The following is an 18,826-nucleotide window of genomic DNA, read 5'->3' as shown; positions in this document are numbered from 1 at the left end:
AATCATTGTCAAGTTTAATTAAATGAGGAAAATATATATATTTTCTTGCCCTCCCCCGGCTCCTGTGTCAGTGCACCTTTTGATTATCATGGATACTAAAAGCCTTTGCAAAAGGGTTTCATTCTAGGTTTGTTTCCTAAGTAAAATATTCAGTATGCCTTCGGAATATTTTTATTTTCATAGCTCTTGTCAGTGGCGAACGAAGCTCCGCCGTGCCTTAACGAATGAAAAATAAATTGAAGGGTCTAAATCAACAAGAACCATCGGACAAAGCTTCAAATAATAACGTCCTTGTATGTAAAAGAGGGACGAAAGATACCAGAGGGACAATGTAAATCGTTCTACTACGATTGTCTTATAAAAGAATAAGAATTAAATTAGCAATCAAGTATTCGCACATACAAATAAAGGCAACAGTAGTATACCGCTGTTCTAAATTCATAAATCGATTGTGGGTTACAAACTAAACCTGAGGGAAACACATCAAATATTAGAGTAGAACAACGACACAACAGAAACACTAAAATGCAACACATACAGAAACGAACTATAATATAACAATGGCTATTTTCCTGACTTGGTACAGGACATTTTAAGAAAAAATGGTGGGTTGAACCTGGTTTTGTGGCCAGCCAAACCTCCCACTTTTATGGCGATGTTAAACATTAAAATGACAACATTACATGACAGGACTAGAATACAAATAAATGGAAGAACATACAGGACAGAGAAACACACAAATCAACAATAAAATAGAACATTACGACAAGCTTATAGTTATTAAAGATACCAGGCTTATATTGTAATACGCCAGACGCGTGTTTCGTCTACCATCTCATTTGACAAGGATTAGATTTTGGCGAATCACAAGTCCTTTGTGGCTTTAATTGACATAACATTGAACACGCAATCGGAGGACTTAACTTGTTTAACGTTGGCTAACCGGCATGTTCGACAAAGATTCTGTCTGCAGTGAAGTGGGTTTTCAGAAATACCGTGAAATTGTTTACTCGTGTAGTAGTATTAACCATATGTGGATTCTAAAACACTTGATATTTCTCTGAAATTAGTTCTATCAACACTATAGATTGTTCAACCCTGTATATCACCATTCGTCACGTGAAATTGGAAACCCGATTAAAAGAAATAATCCACAATGCTTTTCACCATAAAAAATGGTAGCATACGCTATAAATTTATTACTCGGGATACCATACGGCATATTTTGTTAATAGGGAACCAAACAAAACATCTTACACAAAGGAACAAGTGATCAGTATGCTGGAGTATCTTATTGACAACATATTTGTAATTTGAAGATAGATTTTTACAACAAGTTGTCGTCATTCCCATGACAACGAGTTGTGTACATCTTCTTGTCGACCTCTTATTTTCTTTTGAGCCTGAGTTCCTTCAGACATTTGTTAAAAACAAGAAGATAAAAGAAGCCAGATCATTTAATTAGCACTGTCAGATATTTGATGATGTTCTTTCCGTTGACAATCCAATCAAACTTTTCTGATTGGCTTCTATTTTATTTTCTTTGGTTACATTTTCTGACATCAGACTCGGACTTCTCTTGAACTGAATTTTAATGTGCGTATTGTTATGCGTTTACTTTTCTGCATTGACTAGATGTATAGGGGGAGGGTTGAGATCTCACAAACATGTTTAACCCCGCCGCATTTTTGCGCCTTTCCCAAGTCAGGAGCCTCTGGTCTTTGTTAGTCTAGTATTATTTTAACTTTTAGTTTCTTGTGTACAATTTGGAGTTTAGTGTGGTGTTCATTATCACTGAACCAGTATATATTTGTTTAGGGGCCAGCTGAAGGACGCCTCCGGGTGCGAGAATTTCTCGTTGCATTGAAGACCTGTTGGTGACCTTCTGCTGTTGTCTGCTCTATGGTCGGGTTGTTGTCTCTTTGGCACATTCCCCATTTCCATTCTCAATTTTATTCTATTAATATATCCTCAAGAACTAGAAATTAATGAAACAACAGACATGACTTCCTCTGCATTATATTAAGACGTATATCTCTAATTTGCAAAAGCGTTCATCAGTACCAGAATCTATGACAAACCAGACGAATTAATTTTTGAAATTATCAATTTCCCCCAACTTAGTAGCAACATACCAACTTCACTTGGATATGGGATTTACAGTTCCCCACTCATTCGATATTCAAAAGCTTCCTCAGACTTTGATAAACGTCACCAGTGTTAATTGATGAACCTGTGGTATGTCGAGGAATGTCTCGTCTTTTTCCAAAATAAAAGTTGATAGGAAGATAACAAGATCTATTAGTAAATATTTCGTTTCAACTTCACAAATAATACACGAAGGTGTATACATATAGATTATTAGTACTGACATTGTTTATAATGTGTTAACTATTCTTCTATTTGTCTCTGTACCTTATAACTATTACTGCTTGATCTACTTTTGGTGGTACCGGTATTCATTTGACGTGGCTCGGTACTTTTACAACCCGTCATTGTGTTGTGCTGTGTTAAATGTTTGCGTTCTTGTCTTTTATGTTTGTTGATTGGCTGTGTCTATATGCCTTTTTGTTTTTCTTTGTTGACATATTTGTTTTTTTTTTCATATTGGTTAAGATTATAACACAATGTTGATTGGATGTACCCATTTTTCACATATTTACCTATTATGTCTGTTGTTTTTTTTTCAGATATAATTGTTGTCAATATAATGGAATTTAATGCGGCTGTCACACAAGTTAGAGGTTTAGCAGCTATAAAATCAGGTTTAATCCACGATTTCCTACCTAGGAAAATACCTGTACAAATTCAGGAACATCACAGTTTTTATCCATTCGTTTGATGAGTTTGTGGTTTTGAGTCAATCATTTTTTGTCAATAAATTCTGGAATTAGTCAAGATAAGAATCAAAATAAGGTTCCGACTCTCTTTATCAAAAGGGGACTTTGCGTTTCTAATTTTCCTCGTAGTGGTATTTTTGTTATTTTACTGTTTGTACTGGTTTTGTTGGCTTGTCCGTTTAATTTACACAGTTTGTGTGGTTTAATATACGTTACACTACACAGATTGGCATCATAACATAAGAACTTCAACATTGTTTACCTTTTACAATATGGGTAACAGGAAAAATGCACAGTTAGAAAATGAGACGTTTAACGTTCCCCGTAATATTTTCCTTTCGACAAAAGAAAACAATATTGAACGATTCTGTTACGAGATGCACATGTCAATAATTTTTATATTATTTTCAATCTAAACATTTTCAGCAAAGCCCTTGCCATATAATTTACACGTTAAGTTCCTTGCGATTGCGTTAATTTAGCTCGACAAATAATTCAATTTATTGCCAGATTAAAAAATGTCGGCAGATGTACATTCTACGCGTATACTAGATAAACAAGTTATCAATTGTTCAATTAGAAGCTAGAGATCATGGCACCCCCGGTTTTTCGTGTGGTTCTTGTTGATCAGTTTTTAGTTTGATATGTTGTGTATTGCATACGGTTGTTTGTCCTGTGGACGTTTTTTGTCATGCGCGTTGTCAGTTTGTCATCGATATATTATATGTTTGAATATCAATTTTTCCGCTTCTTTTTTGAAATACATATATATCGTGGAAACATTTGTTTCTCTTTAATTATTGACTTACAGCTCAAACTACAAAAGATGTTTTACCGTTTAAGAAATATTTAAAGTGGAATAAATTTTTGTACTTATTTATCCATTAGCATAGAAGGTTCGATAATGTTTATTTCTAACCGTTTTTCTTATAAAGATAAATTAGAAATATTGTAAACTATTCGATGGAAAAATTAGAAACTATGTTAGGTAGTTGTATAATATCGAAGAGGCATGCAGGCTCTGTAAACAAAACCAGTGGCTTATGAAACTATAACCATTTGTCATTTCAGCGCTTTCATAGCATGATATGTCCTATGGTTTTTGCTCATTGTTGGCGGCCATACTGTGAACTATAACAGTTGCTTACTTCTACTTCATTTGATCTTTGGTGGAAAGTTGTGTCATCGACAATCATGTCACATCTTGAAATTTTTTTATACATATATCCAAAAAACAACACAGAATTTTAATAAAATAGAATACCATGAACACCATTAAAACCGTTGGATTGCCTTGATGAACTCCAGAACACCATTAAAACCGTTGGATTGACCTGATAAAACTCCAGAACACCATTAAAACCGTTGGATTGACCTGATAAACTCCAGAACACCATTAAAACCGTTGGATTGACCTGATAAAATCCAATGCTACACTGACCTGTACAATCAAATAATGATTCATGGAATCCACTTGCAGTAAATTCTGGTTATGCTATTATTTATTTTGAGCAAAAATGTTGTCCATGTATACACGGATGCCCCACTAGCACAATCATTTTCTATGTTCAGTGAACCGTGCAATAGGGACCAAAAACTCTAACTTGGTATTGAATATAGAAAGATCATATACAAGTGAACCTGTGAACTAAGTTTCAAGTTGATTGAACTTCAACTTCATCGAAAACTACCTTGATTTTCAACTTGAACCTGAAGCGGGGCCAGACGGACAAACAGACGAACGGACGAACGGACGAAAGGACGTGCACACCGAAAAAACATAAATGGGGCATACAAAATCGTTCTGAAAGGGGATGTCAGATTTGGTAATTAATTTTAAAAGTGTGAGATTAAACATGAAATTGACAAAGTCGTTGTAACAATATATTTAAATGCAGGTTATGTGATGTAAACCTTCTTCTGTCTCATATTTATAGATATACAATCACACATTAATTTTTTCATAACTTCTGTACGAATCATCCACTTTAAAAGATGAATTGATTCACGCAGACAACAAGACGCAAGAGCACATTTCCAAGACCTTCTTAAAGTTGAGCGTTGACAGCCTAATCGGATTATCGTATCGGAAGAAACATTTTATCGGTTCTACAGTTGACAAGGGTTGATATAGATCGAAACATAAGGTAGTACCTCTGATACAGAACAGATTCAGTAGCTTCATATTTTGATAGTCAAGCTGATATCACTTCATATTAAAACACCTACGGTTCAGGGTGGTCTAGTATAATTACTTCACTTCGCAGTAGCTGATAGATGGATGGGAATTATATAAATTGGTTCAAGTGCTTTTTAATTTCCCATATTCTTGATTAAATACTTTTTATTCACACTTTATGTCTGTTAGCACGAGAAGAGTACGCGAGTTTAGAAACTACAATAGTCGTTTTTATTCTGTATCATGTAATCTTCTCCTTAAAACTGATTTATTTCGTGCTATTCTAAATTTTGTGGACTTCATGTTTCTTTTTTCTATGTGTTTCATACTGAGTGAAACAAATGCTGTTATTTAAGAATACAACCAGTACTGCCAAACTTTATAGTTGTAAATGCAAATAGTACCGGGAGTGAAATGATTAATGTAAAGGAACTCAAAAACGAGACTTGTATATCTTTACAAAGTTTACGATGCCCGTATTCCAATAGCTATTATACATGTAGCAATACTATGTAAAAGCCGATCCCATCAATTAAAGCCCATAAGTAAAAAGATTAACACTTATAAAAAGGTAAGGGGACGTGATGAGACAACCAGCCATCAAAGTTCGAATGAAGTGGACGCGTAAACAAGTGTAGGCAACCGTCCGGCCTTCAACAATGATGAAAAACCCATACCGTTTAGTCGGTTATGTAAAAGATCTCAACACAACACGAAAGAAAAATCCTTGGTGGTTGTTTGAAATTTCTATACAAACAAAACATTTGTCTTTAAAAAACATCCAAATAGTTTGTATTTTATAATGTGTATGGTTCTCGGGCAAATAATAACGGTAGTAAACTATTTTTACTGATCGAACTAGTTCACATTTTGTTTAGGGGCCAGCTGAGGACCACCTCCGGGTACGGGATTTTCTCGCTGCGTTGAATACCCATTGGTGGCCTTCAACTGTTGTCTGCTCTTTGGTCGGGTTGTTGTCACTTTGGCATATATTCCCAATTTCCATTCTCAAAGTTACAGACTATTACTACAATATTAAAATATCCAATTTATGTCTGCAGTCAACGTGTTCTTTTTCAGACGATGAACATATGCATATAAGTTATGTAACGTAGTATATGTGATGCAATATTTCTTGCAACCAGACTGCAGATGCAGACCCACGTGCAACTAATCAAAACCTAACATGGGCGCCATAAACCACTTGTCTTTCATGAAAAAAGTATCCATGACAAAAAAGTCGTTTAGTGTTGGTCTTCTCGTTCGTAACAATGTCAACATTTTTCCTTTTATTTACATTTCTATAAGTTTCCACTATGGTGGTAAGAATTGTCAAAGTCTGTGTCCAAGAAGATATTTTGAAATACTTGTCCTTTTTTTTCATGGATCTTTTATGAGTTTTTAAATAGAAACATATATATTGCCGTCTTGTTATAATTTTCTATGAACAATATATGCCAAGTAGTTGATCAAGAAACAGTGGCGGATCCAAGGGGGGGGGGGTCCGGGGGTTTGAACCCCCTTTTTTGGCCTATCAATGCATTTGAATGGGAGCATATAGTTGGAACCCCTCCTTTACTCTGGGTTGGGACCCCCCCTTTTTTTAAAATGGTTGGATCCGCCACTGAGAAATTACGCAGGAAAACAAGCTTTCATGCAAGCTCCAATAAAAAAGAACTTTCCAAGATTCAGCAGTTTTGTTTTACCATAATTTTGATTGCTTGTCATTAAACTTTATTTGTTACGGGTAAATCTTCGTCTAATGTTTTCCTATGCATGGATATCATATTTATGTTCTTAAAATCCTATAGCTTAGATACTCGTCCAAACTTTACCAACTTATGTTCCTGGAAATGACAAATCGAGAATCACGTATCACATATACTTTCTTGTCCATATACGTATAATTCAGTAAGTACATTGTTGCCTTCACATCTATATTGTAAGCTTGCTGCAATTATTTTTTATGCCCCACCTACGATAGTAGAGGGGCATTATGTTTACTGGTCTGTGCCTCCGTTCGTTCGTCCGTTCGTCCGTCCGTGCGTCCGTTCGTCCCACTTCAGGTTAAAGTTTTTGGTCAATGTAGTTTTTGATGAAGTTGAAGTCCAATCCACTTGAAACTTAGTACACATGTTCCCCATGATATGATCTTTCTAATTTTTATGCCAAATTATAGATTGGACCTAAATTTCATGGTCCACTGAACATAGAAAATGAAAGTGAAAAGTTCAGGTTAAAGTTTTTGGTCAAGGTAGTTTTTGATGAAGTTAAAGTCACATCTACTTGAAACTTAGTACACATGTTCCCTATGATATGATTTTTCTAATTTTAATTCCAAATTAAAGTTTTGACCCCAATTTCACGGTCCTCTGAACATGGAAAATTATAGTGCGAGTAGGGCATCCACGTACTATGGAAACAGTGTTGTTTGTATATATATATTGACCCCAACTAGTCTTTTGGTTTTTTTTAGTTGTTATGTTGCTGTCTCATTGTTGTACGACCCACTTCCTCTTCCAGTTAATATATATTTGAACTACATCACAGAGTCGATAAATATAATGGGATATTCAGCATTTATCATGTTTTTTTCTAAATTCAAGGCCTAAATTATTGAAATCTATCATTTTGCAGTAACGATAACACATTGGTTTATATCAAATAAACCAAATCGGGTTATGAATGTATCTTATATATACTTACATCAATTATTGTAACAAAACTGAGTAAACATATATATATATATTTTATAATTTATATATCTGTAGTCTAACAATTACAATGTGTGTCGACAATAGCAAAGTACAACAGTATCTTACAACATAATAATTCTGTACACAACTTTGAAAAAATCAGGAAAATTCTCTTTTACTGTTCTTTTTCGGTTTCTAAACTTGCTGCCAGTTGTCACTATACATAGCATCTGGTTGTTACATTGAGCACTTTTCATAATATGCAGGGTGAAGTGTTGATGACATTCCGTTTGAGCCATAGTAGACATATGGCTTCCGGTCACATGTAGTGGTCTGGTTATAAACTGGGTTCTGTAGTCTCATACCTGATAATAAAAGAAAGAGTTTAGACTATGGATACTTTACTGTAGTTGTTTTCTTGTCAGTTATACATATATATATATATATATATATATATATATAAATATTTAAACCCAATTCGACCGAATCTTCCACTTCAGTAAGGTAAATGTTTATCATTTGTTAAGAATACAATATACCACTCTCCAAGATATTAATTTTTGTATCCTTTACTCTTTTGGATTTGATACTGCTGAGGCATCAACGACAGCACCTCCTTTCCTTGGGCTAAAAAGCTCACATTGTTTATAATAAAAAAAACTTCACATATATATATATATATATATATCTTTACGGAAAGCCTGAAACTTCGATGAAGCTGTGATACCCCGGAGATTTAAAAGACTGTTTGAAAATGGCCGTGGTGTACAAAAACTATTTATTTCAATCTCTTTTTTTCACAATTTTAGAATATCCCTTTATATTGGAATTTTGAATCCTCAATGCTCTTCAACTTTGTACTCGTTTGACTTTATAAATATTTTGATATGAGCGTCACTGGTGAGTCTTATGTAGACGAAACGCGCGTCTGGCGTACTAAATTATAATCCTGGTACCTTTGATAACTTTTTATAAAAACTACAAAATACACATGTCTTGTACATAAAAGATATCAAAACTCCATTATGTTCAAAACTCGAAACATTTCTATTGAAGAATTCGAAATATTTACATTCGGGCATCATTGCATACTAAAGAAATTACGATTTATTTTTTTTCCGTTGAAATAACACAAATTTTTACCACGTGGAAAATTCTGCATTGTAAAAAAAATATTGAAACCATGGCATGCATAGCCAATTAACAATTTTATGTAATTTGTTTGTAACAGACAAATGGAGGAAAACCCTATGATGCATTTCAGCGTTTTTCATCCTGAGATGGCCGAAACATAGCTGTTCGTAGCCGACACCACACCCCCCCCCCCTCAGCCAAGTGATAAACGGGGTTTTTAAATGCACCTCTGCTGCATTCGATTAACATGATCCCAAATAATACCTTTAAATAATTTTGTCGACTCTAGAATATATCGAAAGTCGTATAACCTGCTATTAACGGGATGGGGACATTCCAAGTCAAGGGGGTAGGTGGGGTAGAGAGTGTGTGTGACAGAAACAGCAGAAATATCGATACGAATAAAATGCTTGGCACTAACCGCCGATGATCACAATTTAATTGGAAAGACAGTAGTATCATGTTTGCCGAATTATTTAACACAATATTAGCTAAGGCAGCAACCATTTGATTTTCTGGGGGGGACTATGGTTTTTTTTTCTGGACAAATTTTTTTTTCGCCTGCGGCGAAAAACAATCTATTTTTTTTTCGCGACAAGTCGAAAACAATTTTTTTCTTTCAATTTTAGCATTACATATAGTGGCAGCTGAGGGTTAAACAAACAAATTTTTTTTCTCAGAATCAAAAACAAATTATTTTTGTCTCCAAAAACTGGAAACAAACTTTTTTTCCAAAAAAAACCATAGCCCCCCCCCCCCCCCCCCCCCCCCAGAAAATCAAATGGTTGCTGCCTAAGGTATATAAAAAGTGTTGAAAGTGACTCAAAAATATTAAATGACAAGTTACATCTGTTAAAGAAAACGAAAAGAGAGGTAAGTGCAAAAAGTTTATCTGACTAGCATACTAAATCATATATATAACTCATATGACACCGACTCGATTTGCTTCCATATCATCTATTTTATGCAGAGAACAATGGACTCATGAATATAATCAAGTTTTCTGTCGTTCCAGTTGCTTGTCCATGGCACAAAACATTTTTCATGTAAATTATCAAAAGACACGATACATTACGTGACGAATAAATTGTACCGTTTTTATCTTAGTTAGAGGCATATGGTATACACGTGACACATGGTTACTGAGTGTATAAGTACTTTCCAATACTTCCAGGAGGGACAAATCGAGCACTCCCTATGTCAATTATATATCATACATTGTTTTCATTAAGTGTAATACACTAAAAAATCATCTACTGTGTATAAAAAAGAAGGTTTATAGCTCCTTGAAATCAAATAGCAACAAACGCAACAAAGTTATTAAGTGCAAAATAATTACTATCATGAATGATAAGATATAAACTGTGAAGAAGAGATGTCAAACGTATTATGTACAATTAATTTAAATATAGTTTGCATGTGAATATAAAGATAGAACAAAGATTCTGTTTTTTGTTTACGATATACATCTCCCTCATTTCTTGACTTTTTTTTCTATTTGTCATTTCGATTAGGTTCAAGAAAGACCAATGTAAAGCAAATTGTTGCAGTAAATCATAGCGATGCCAAATTGAAATTAACTACCCTGACTGATGTCATATGATAATTTAGTTGTTGTTTTAACACCCTAGAGGTCAGATTAGTAACGAAAAGATGATCTTTTCTTGGTGGTCTACATACTGCGGCGGATCTCCCGTCAGTTTTCGTGGTGCGTTTTGCGTCTAATATATTTTCTCCGTCAAAGACTCTAAATTTATATTACTCGCTCTGCAAGTGCATTACAGCTCTAAATGTCAAAGTTATAAGATAGTAAAACCGATTTAAAAGAAAGAAAAGCAATGAAAACAGAAGTTAACTTTGTGTATTATATTTTATAGTCATCCACAATATTCCATCTTGGTGGTCCACGTTTTGATACAAAAATTACTTTTTTGTAAATATTTTAATTGTAAAAAGAAAAGATGAAACAATATATTTAATACATATATTCTTTTGAAATTTTCTTATCCACTTTACTTATCAGATATATATTCCTATTAAAACAAAAGAAAGATTTATCATTAATCTGGATTATAAAGGTTTTATGGTTGTGATATTGTATCATGTTGTGTTAAAACTTTTGATATTTATCTTTGCTATAAAAAGACGAGAAGAAAAAATGAACAAAAAAATGATTTTTTTTTTAGACTTGAGTAAAACAACTGCAAATCAGTCTAACGATTCCATTTTTTTTTTAATTTAAAACTGAAACTGAAAAAGTTCTTTATATATCATTTATGTATTTCGTTTATTTTTTTGAAAATAAATCAGGCCATCAGTTTTTTTGTTTGTTTGAACTGCTTTAAATTTTGTCATTGAGGGGCCTTTTATAGCTTACTTTGCGGTAAAGGTTTTGCTCATTGTTGAATGCTGTACGCTGATCTATAGTTGTTAACTTCTGAGTCATTTGGTGTCTGGTGGAAAGTTGTCATTGGCAATCATACTAAATCCTCGTATTGTTTATATTAGTTGATGTTTTTTAAACAAGTGTAATATGGATATATTTTTTTTTTTAATTTTCTAAATTTATTTTTCTTATACAATCTATTTAATAATTTTTCTATATCTTTTTAAAGCTGTGTGCAACATTAAAAAATAAAAAATAAATAAATGAATAAATATACAGAGTGTAAATCCATGAAAAAAAAAATAAATAAACATGGTCTGTCCTATTGTTAAAATGTTTGCACTCTTTGTAAAATATTTTGGAAATACAAAATGTAAACTATCGCAAAAGATCTATGAGCAACGTATGAGTTAACAATATATAGAATATACGCATTATTCTTTCCCATATTTTATATCTTTTGTTGTATTTTTCAATGGTTTTTGTTCCGTTTGATGTAATTGCAAATTTATTTATTTTTTACATTTGATATTCAATCATATATCAAATAAAATACCATTTAATTGTAAGCATATCGAAAAAAATATTCGCTTAAAATGTTTGGTAAACAGATTATCGTTAGAAGAAGTACTGTTGACATATATACTACTCCCATAGACTTCAGTTAGATTTCGTGGTCTTTACTAGCTGATAATGCAGTATGTGATTTGCTCATTGTTGAAGGACGTACGGTGAACTATTGCTGCTAATGTCTGTTTCATTTGGTCTCTTAGGGGAGAGTTGTCTCTAGTTGCAATCATACCACATCTTCCTTTATATATATATATATATATATTAACCGATAAACCAATTGCTGGTTCTTATTTAGTTTATTCTAAATTAAAAAATTCATTTAGTTAAATATTAGGTAAATGGTGAATTTTATAGTTCTTGTAATATAACTATTTAGCCTTTCCAAAATAAAAATGCATTCTTTTCAAAAACTTTTTATGAATTTATTCCAGGACTGGTGGGGATCTTTACGAATGGATGAATAATACTGCCCACTCATTAACCGCCGATTAATACATTTTTTCCTTGGAGAATGTCCAAAATTGACCAAGTAATGATTTACTAATGTGATGAGATGATATATAGATGATGGGCTATACCACTGACCAGCTGTAATCCATGTCAGATTCATTAACTCTGTCAGTTTACATCATGGTCAGCGTGAAGTAGAAACTTTATCGCGTACTAATGGCATAAAATTAGAACCCCATTAGTCTTATCTCATAGACAAATACAGATATTTCAACCGTTTCAATATGTTGCAAATGCTTGAAAAAATTTCAGATTTTACATTTCAATAAGAAGAAAAAAAAAACAGTTGTAGTTTTGCTGATTCAAATGCTTATTTTTATTTATTTGTTAAGTATTTTATTTTATTTTTTATTTGTTTATTCAGTATCTTATTTTGTTTTTTATTTATTTTTTTATTTAAACATTTATTTATTTGTTTGTTTGTTTATTTGTTTTTTAATTAATTAATCCATTTATTTATTTATTTATTTATTTATTTTCTATTTTCTATTTATTTATTTATTTGTTTGTTTGTTTATCTGTTTTTTAATTAATTAATCCATTTATTTATTTATTTATTTATTTATTAATTTATTATATTCGTTTATGTATGCATTTGTTTATTTATTTATGTGGACACTGCATACACATGCGTCTCAAATCAGGAGCCTGTAATTCAGTGGTTGCCGTTTTTGCTGTGCTACATATTTGTTTTCCATTCCTTATTTTGCACATAAATTAGGCCGTAAGTTTTCTTGTTTGTATTGTTTTATTTTGTCAATTCGACTAGGCGATATCGGCTTTGCTCATTGTTAAAGGCCGCACGATGACTTATTGTTGTTTCTTTCTATATCATTTGGTCTATTGTGGACAGTTGTCTCATTGGCAATCATAACATATTTCTTTTTTTTAGTATATTTTCATAAATCGAAAGAAATTTCAATGTTCGTGAACTAGTTTTAAAAAAATCCATGTTTAACGAATATAACTCATTCGGCCAACTACATATTGATTCATAGTTCTTCGGATTCGATTGCTAAAAAAAAATTGGGGAAGCTATAAAAAAAATACCGCCATTCCCTAAAGACTTTTGGAATTAACCTGTTTCCAGATTTGAATGAATAAACAATTTAGTTTCAAAATATGATCGGTCGTCCAACAATTCATAGAAACGTAGAATGGAATTTAAAATATGCCAAATAATATCCGACTACAATGTTTTTTTCATCTTTCATTGGTTAATATGGCGAAAGCTATATATGTAGCTAATTTCTTTTTATTGGATTTTGACACATAAATAATTTGGAATTCGATAATGGAGGTTTGGGGCGGGGGTGGGGGGAAAAGGGGGGGGGGAAGGGGGGAAAGGGGGTACTCTTAGCATACGCATAATTATTTAACAACGGTTTTTTAAGTCACCAAATAAATATATTTTTCTGAAGAATGCTCATAAATAACGAATTATTTAAGGAAAGTAAACATACTAGGGCGATATTTCTTTTTGTTTCTAAGTTTCCATGCATTCATATATACTCGTTAAACTGCAACTGAACATATAAAAATTATGTAGCAATTATAACTTCAAAGATAGAATTAATTATAGAAATAAATACTTTTACTATGTATAGAATTAACGTAAAAAGAAACATAAATGTTAGTTTTCTATTTAAATTACGTATTTATATCTCGAAAATAAGTCCACAGACGATTCGTTACTGCTGTAAACTTTTTCGTTTTAATGATTCGAAAATATTAGGGGGCCACCAGAGGCTTCCTTCCCAGAAGAAACGAACGAGTCGATATGCATTGTGTAACAAGTGTCCAATTGAAATATCGGAAATTTTTTCGTGTTTTTCTTTTCCATAAATAACACATAAACTTACATGTTAAAAGGAGCAAAAGGAATCCGGCGACCCTCTTATATTTTCATATCGTTAAAACGATTTTTTTTTACAGCAACGAAATATCATTTAGAACAAATGGTATGTTTATGGATTTTAGAGAAACGGCAATATTTAGTAAAAAAAAATACAAGTTCCTCGCCGATTTTTACCGTTTGATTTCCCCAAACATAACTCCAATGCTACATATATATTTTTATATTCAGATTTAGGAGTTCTAAATGCATACAATTTTTTTATGCTATTCAGGGAATAATTTGACATTTTTGTTTTTACCACAAACCGGCTTCAAGTAAAAAACCTCATCTCGAATGGTTGGTATTTTATGAAATAATAAAACCTCTTCTTAAAATATCAACACTATTGTTAGTTTGAGAAATACTCTACAATACACACGAACAACAGATGTTTTAAAATACTAGAACAATCGTGACCATCACAGGATAAATATTTCCAGAATTTTATTTATTTATTTACTTTCCATAATATCACGAAATATGACCGCGGTCTAACTAGATACCAATACGCCAAGGGAAGTACTATCCGTGGTTACTTCACAACGGTATCGGAGGTACAAAGACTCCGACCAATTCCCTGTATAAACAAACAACCTCCAAAAATCTATTTGAGGTGATAATAGAACATGGCAGAGATAAATTAGAGGATAATAATTTTACAACAAAGTAGTGATGGATACGATTAGCTTTCACTCTGCTGGGAAAAGATTAAAGACTTTCAGAGAGCGAGTGTTTTGTTTCTATAGTAAACTTCATTAAATTCCAATAAAACTTATTGTTTTTATAAGAATGTTATCAGCTAAGTGAGTATATAGAACCAGCAATTTTCATTTATATAAAAGAAAACTTTTGACTCGTATGAAATTATAAGGTTAAAGAACAGTTTGTAAAACATGATTTTTTAACATTTAAAAATAGAAAACAATGCTTTATAAATTTCATGCGTTCGATGCGCCTTTTCTGAATTTACCTTCACTAGGAACGCTAAAAGCCAAATATTCAAAAGCCAAAGATGTAAAAGAGTTGAATGTTAAAATTCAAAAGATATATCTCAATTTTCTGATATCTTAAAAATGAAAACAACGCTTTATCAATTTCATGCGTCCTAGGCGCTTTTTTTTCTGGAACACTAAAAGTCAAATACTCAAAAGCCAAGGATGTAAAATATTAAATGATATTTTTTTTCTTCAAATTAACATATTTTTGATACAAGTTTGATAGCGATAAAATGAACGATTTAAATAATTGGTTTGACCAAGGATGTGTATAGTGAGAGAAATCCTTGGTTTGATTCTAAATAACCCCTTATCTTTTAACAAATACACTAACAAAAAATACTAATAATTTTATTTCTCATAAAAGACCATAATGTGGATTTTTTTTTTACATAGATTTGCAATAGTTTTTGCATTTTTCATAAATAGTTTTATAATAGCCTTTTGAAATTCGACCAAATTAATTTATATAAAACTCTTCAAAGGAAAATAACATAAAAAACTTCAGTTTGTATATAAAAGATAATGCAGTATATGAAAAAACTCGTGAAATCGGTATTGAAGAAAAACAGTAACAGTTTTATTTAAAAACCTATAGTTGCTACCTTTTTTGTCATCTAAGACATGTCTTAGTCCTAAGACATCTTCTTGAAACTGGGCCCTTGCCTCTGTGGATAGTTGTCTCAATGTCGATTATACCACATCTTCTTCATTTTTTTTAATATGAAATACAATAATGATTTTGAACAGAAACATTTTCTTATAACGTTTAGAGGACCCACATTTCAAAACTTACATATATTAAGTGCATAAACATTATTTGTTTAAAAATCATCATTATGGTTGTAATCACACAGAAGATAAATGGATTATGCAAAAATAATAATGATTATAACCCTTCATTAATTTATTAACTGCAGGATTAACGTATCTTCTGTTAAAATCTGTAGAACCGCCTACTGTGACAATGATGATACGACACTGACGCTAAAAGGGTAAATCTCGTGCCATGTCGTACTCCCGCAGTGAAGAGATTTATTAGAATTCCCCGCCAATATATATTCTAACTAATTTTGACAAATTCTGATCAAATGATTGTTTTCTCAATAAAAAAATTACAGATGTTATATTTCACCGAGAAGATGAATGGAGTTTCCACCAAATATTATAAGAGTTTTCAAGAAATATTGCTTCTTTTTTTATATATAGGTATGATAATTTTACTTAAAGGGACGAATTTACAATTTCGAAAAAAGCAGAACAAACCGCAAACCGCAAAACTCTAAAGCTCTTTCAGATTCCTTGGGAATATAACGAAAGAACCATTTTTCAAACCTTATCTTTTGGAACAGAATTTTTCTGTAAGTTTAAAATTTGTCAATGTATCTTATCAAAAACTATTTGGCTTTTTCAGACATGAGTAAAAAAGATAGTGTCATATACCAAGTAGATATTTGTAATTAATGTATTTCCCGATTTTACCACATGTTTTGACTGCTTTGTTAAAATATATTGGCGAAAGAAATTATTTTAGTTTCTTTTAGGATGTTAATATTTAAGAAAACTCTCAAACTATTTGTATAAGATTTAATTTTTGTATGTAAATAAATTAGAAAAAATAAAGAACAAATCGTCAAACCGTATTCAATAGTTATGTCGGATATTACAAAGCGGGTTCATTACACCAAAAAATAATTTTCAAACTATGATTTTTTTTTTTATAAATACGGAAGTCCAGTTCAAAATTTCCGCCGTCAGAGATTTTAATACATTTTTTTCTGTAGTCTTGGTCGGTTTTAGTCAAAATTTTGATGTACAAACGTCTGTGATATCAGAATTTACAAAAATATTCGCCCGAACATTTCATACATTTCAAGGCAACAAATGCTTATATACAAATGTTTTTGTCCTATCATTCATGCTTATTTGGTTCCAACTTTGTATTGTAAAAAGTATAAAAAAAATAGCTAAAAATATTTACCGGCTAATGCTAAATCCATGGCTTCTGAAGAACTTGGTGGATTTGGTCCGTATGGAGAATGGTCACCGGAACTAGAAGGCGACATACTGTGGAGGGAACCAGTGCTTCCGGATGGACTCATCTGTTGTTGCTTTAAATAAGCTCTTTGTGCGTTCCATGAATTAGAAATGTTTTGCATTGTATTATGGTCTCTTTCATACATTGAAGGTGTCAAATTATTAGAATTTGTCATATAGTCATTTTCTAAACCAGGCATACCACAGCCGGAAGAGCCATAACGACCATTTACTGTCATATTAAAACTACAATTTACGTTGACGTTCGGACTTTGTTGTCCCATAGGTGTATAGTTACAGTGAGGTAAAGTAGAATTAGCAGACGGCATTATATGGTTGTTGGTGTCGTAAGACTGTGGAACACCTCCAGTGCATGGCATATTCATTGCATTCATATTACTAGTCTGGTGAAAAAGATCATAATGTGGTCCCATCATATTCGGTGCTCCATTCATCCCTAGCATTCCGAAAGGTTTTAAGGCTTGACATTTTCGTCTGAAACCCCTCGGTCGTCTTCTGAAGGATCCCTCCTCAAACATGAATTCTGCTCCTGGATCAACCGTCCAATAATGTCCCTTTCCTGGACGGCCCAGACCTTTTGGTAACTTTATGAAGCATTCGTTCAGAGAAAGATTATGTCGAACTGAATTTTTCCATCCTTGGTATGCTCCTCTGAAGAATGGGAACCGTTGCTGTAAAAACTGGTATATTTCACTCAATGTACATCTTTTATTTGGTGAAGCTTGAATTGCCATTACTATCAAAGCAATGTAAGAATATGGTGGTTTTTCTTGTCGGCGAACTCCAACTCCTGATTTCTTCGTTCCTTTTTGATCCACAGATTGAGAATCTGGACTAAGCGAACAATTTGTTGTTGTGGAAATCTCTTCCGAGCTAACTTCCGAGTCATTTTCATCGTCTGACCCCTCTGGTTCGATCTTCGGAACAAATTTATTGTCAGTTGGCGGCAGAAGTTGCATTTGCCTAAGTTCTGTGATCTCGTTAGCACACGATACTGCCATTGTTTATTATTATTCTTGCACAATTTGTAAACAGTTATAAACAGTAGTTATATAAACACCGGCTAATCTGTTCACTTCAAAAGTCGATTTCAGTATCAATAAAATCCGAGAAATTTTAAACAGTTTGAAGAATCAATCAAAAGTAAAACTGGAAAATGTGAAAATCAATCTTTTCCGAAATCAAGCATTCTTATCAATAAGATGATGACTTGTTAGACATGGTTTTCTACGATTAAGATAATACTGACATTGATCTCAGTTTTATGCATAATTTGGCACAGAAATTAACATCGTAAGCGATGCCGATGAAGCACTCTGCACGCGATATGATTGGTCAGCAGACGTGATGCTGGGAGGGTACTATTTAGATATATAGATAATGAGTTTAATTTCCGTAGTAAACAGTTTTAATACACATTTATATCAATGAAAAATAAAGTTTATACTTTTTTATTTAAATTTGTTCCAAATATTTTGATAGTTTCGGCGTTAACAAAACCAACTAAGAAGTTTCTTCTGACAAAATAAACTATTTGATTCTAACGTGATTTTGCTGT

General features: G+C 32.5%; 1 protein-coding gene across 1 annotated transcript; it reads right to left on the bottom strand.

Annotated features, from left to right (window-relative positions):
- Positions 1 to 7,749: 7,749 nt before the first annotated feature.
- LOC143079101 (forkhead box protein F1-B-like) lies at positions 7,750 to 18,497 on the bottom strand. Its single transcript, XM_076254280.1, has 2 exons — positions 17,192 to 18,497; positions 7,750 to 8,080 (listed from the first exon to the last, which is right to left on the bottom strand). Exons 1-2 carry the CDS (start codon positions 18,267 to 18,269, stop codon positions 7,953 to 7,955), a joined length of 1,206 nt encoding a protein of 401 aa, XP_076110395.1. The 5' UTR covers positions 18,270 to 18,497; the 3' UTR covers positions 7,750 to 7,952.
- Between the last annotated feature and the right edge of the window lie 329 nt (positions 18,498 to 18,826).

Source organism: Mytilus galloprovincialis, chromosome 6, assembly GCF_965363235.1.
Source record: "Mytilus galloprovincialis chromosome 6, xbMytGall1.hap1.1, whole genome shotgun sequence".
Taxonomy (NCBI): Eukaryota; Metazoa; Mollusca; class Bivalvia; order Mytilida; family Mytilidae; genus Mytilus; species Mytilus galloprovincialis.
This window is presented reverse-complemented; position numbering and strand designations above follow the sequence as displayed.

What these genes read in the sequence shown, in the direction of transcription:
- LOC143079101 (XM_076254280.1), bottom strand. Translation starts at nt 18,269, where the DNA reads ATGGCAGTATCGTGTGCTAACGAGATCACAGAACTTAGGCAAATGCAA. An exon ending in CATGGATTTAGCATTAGCCG is followed by an intron (nt 8,081 to 17,191) that starts GTAAATATTTTT and finishes TTTTATTATCAG; the next exon opens with GTATGAGACTACAGAACCCA.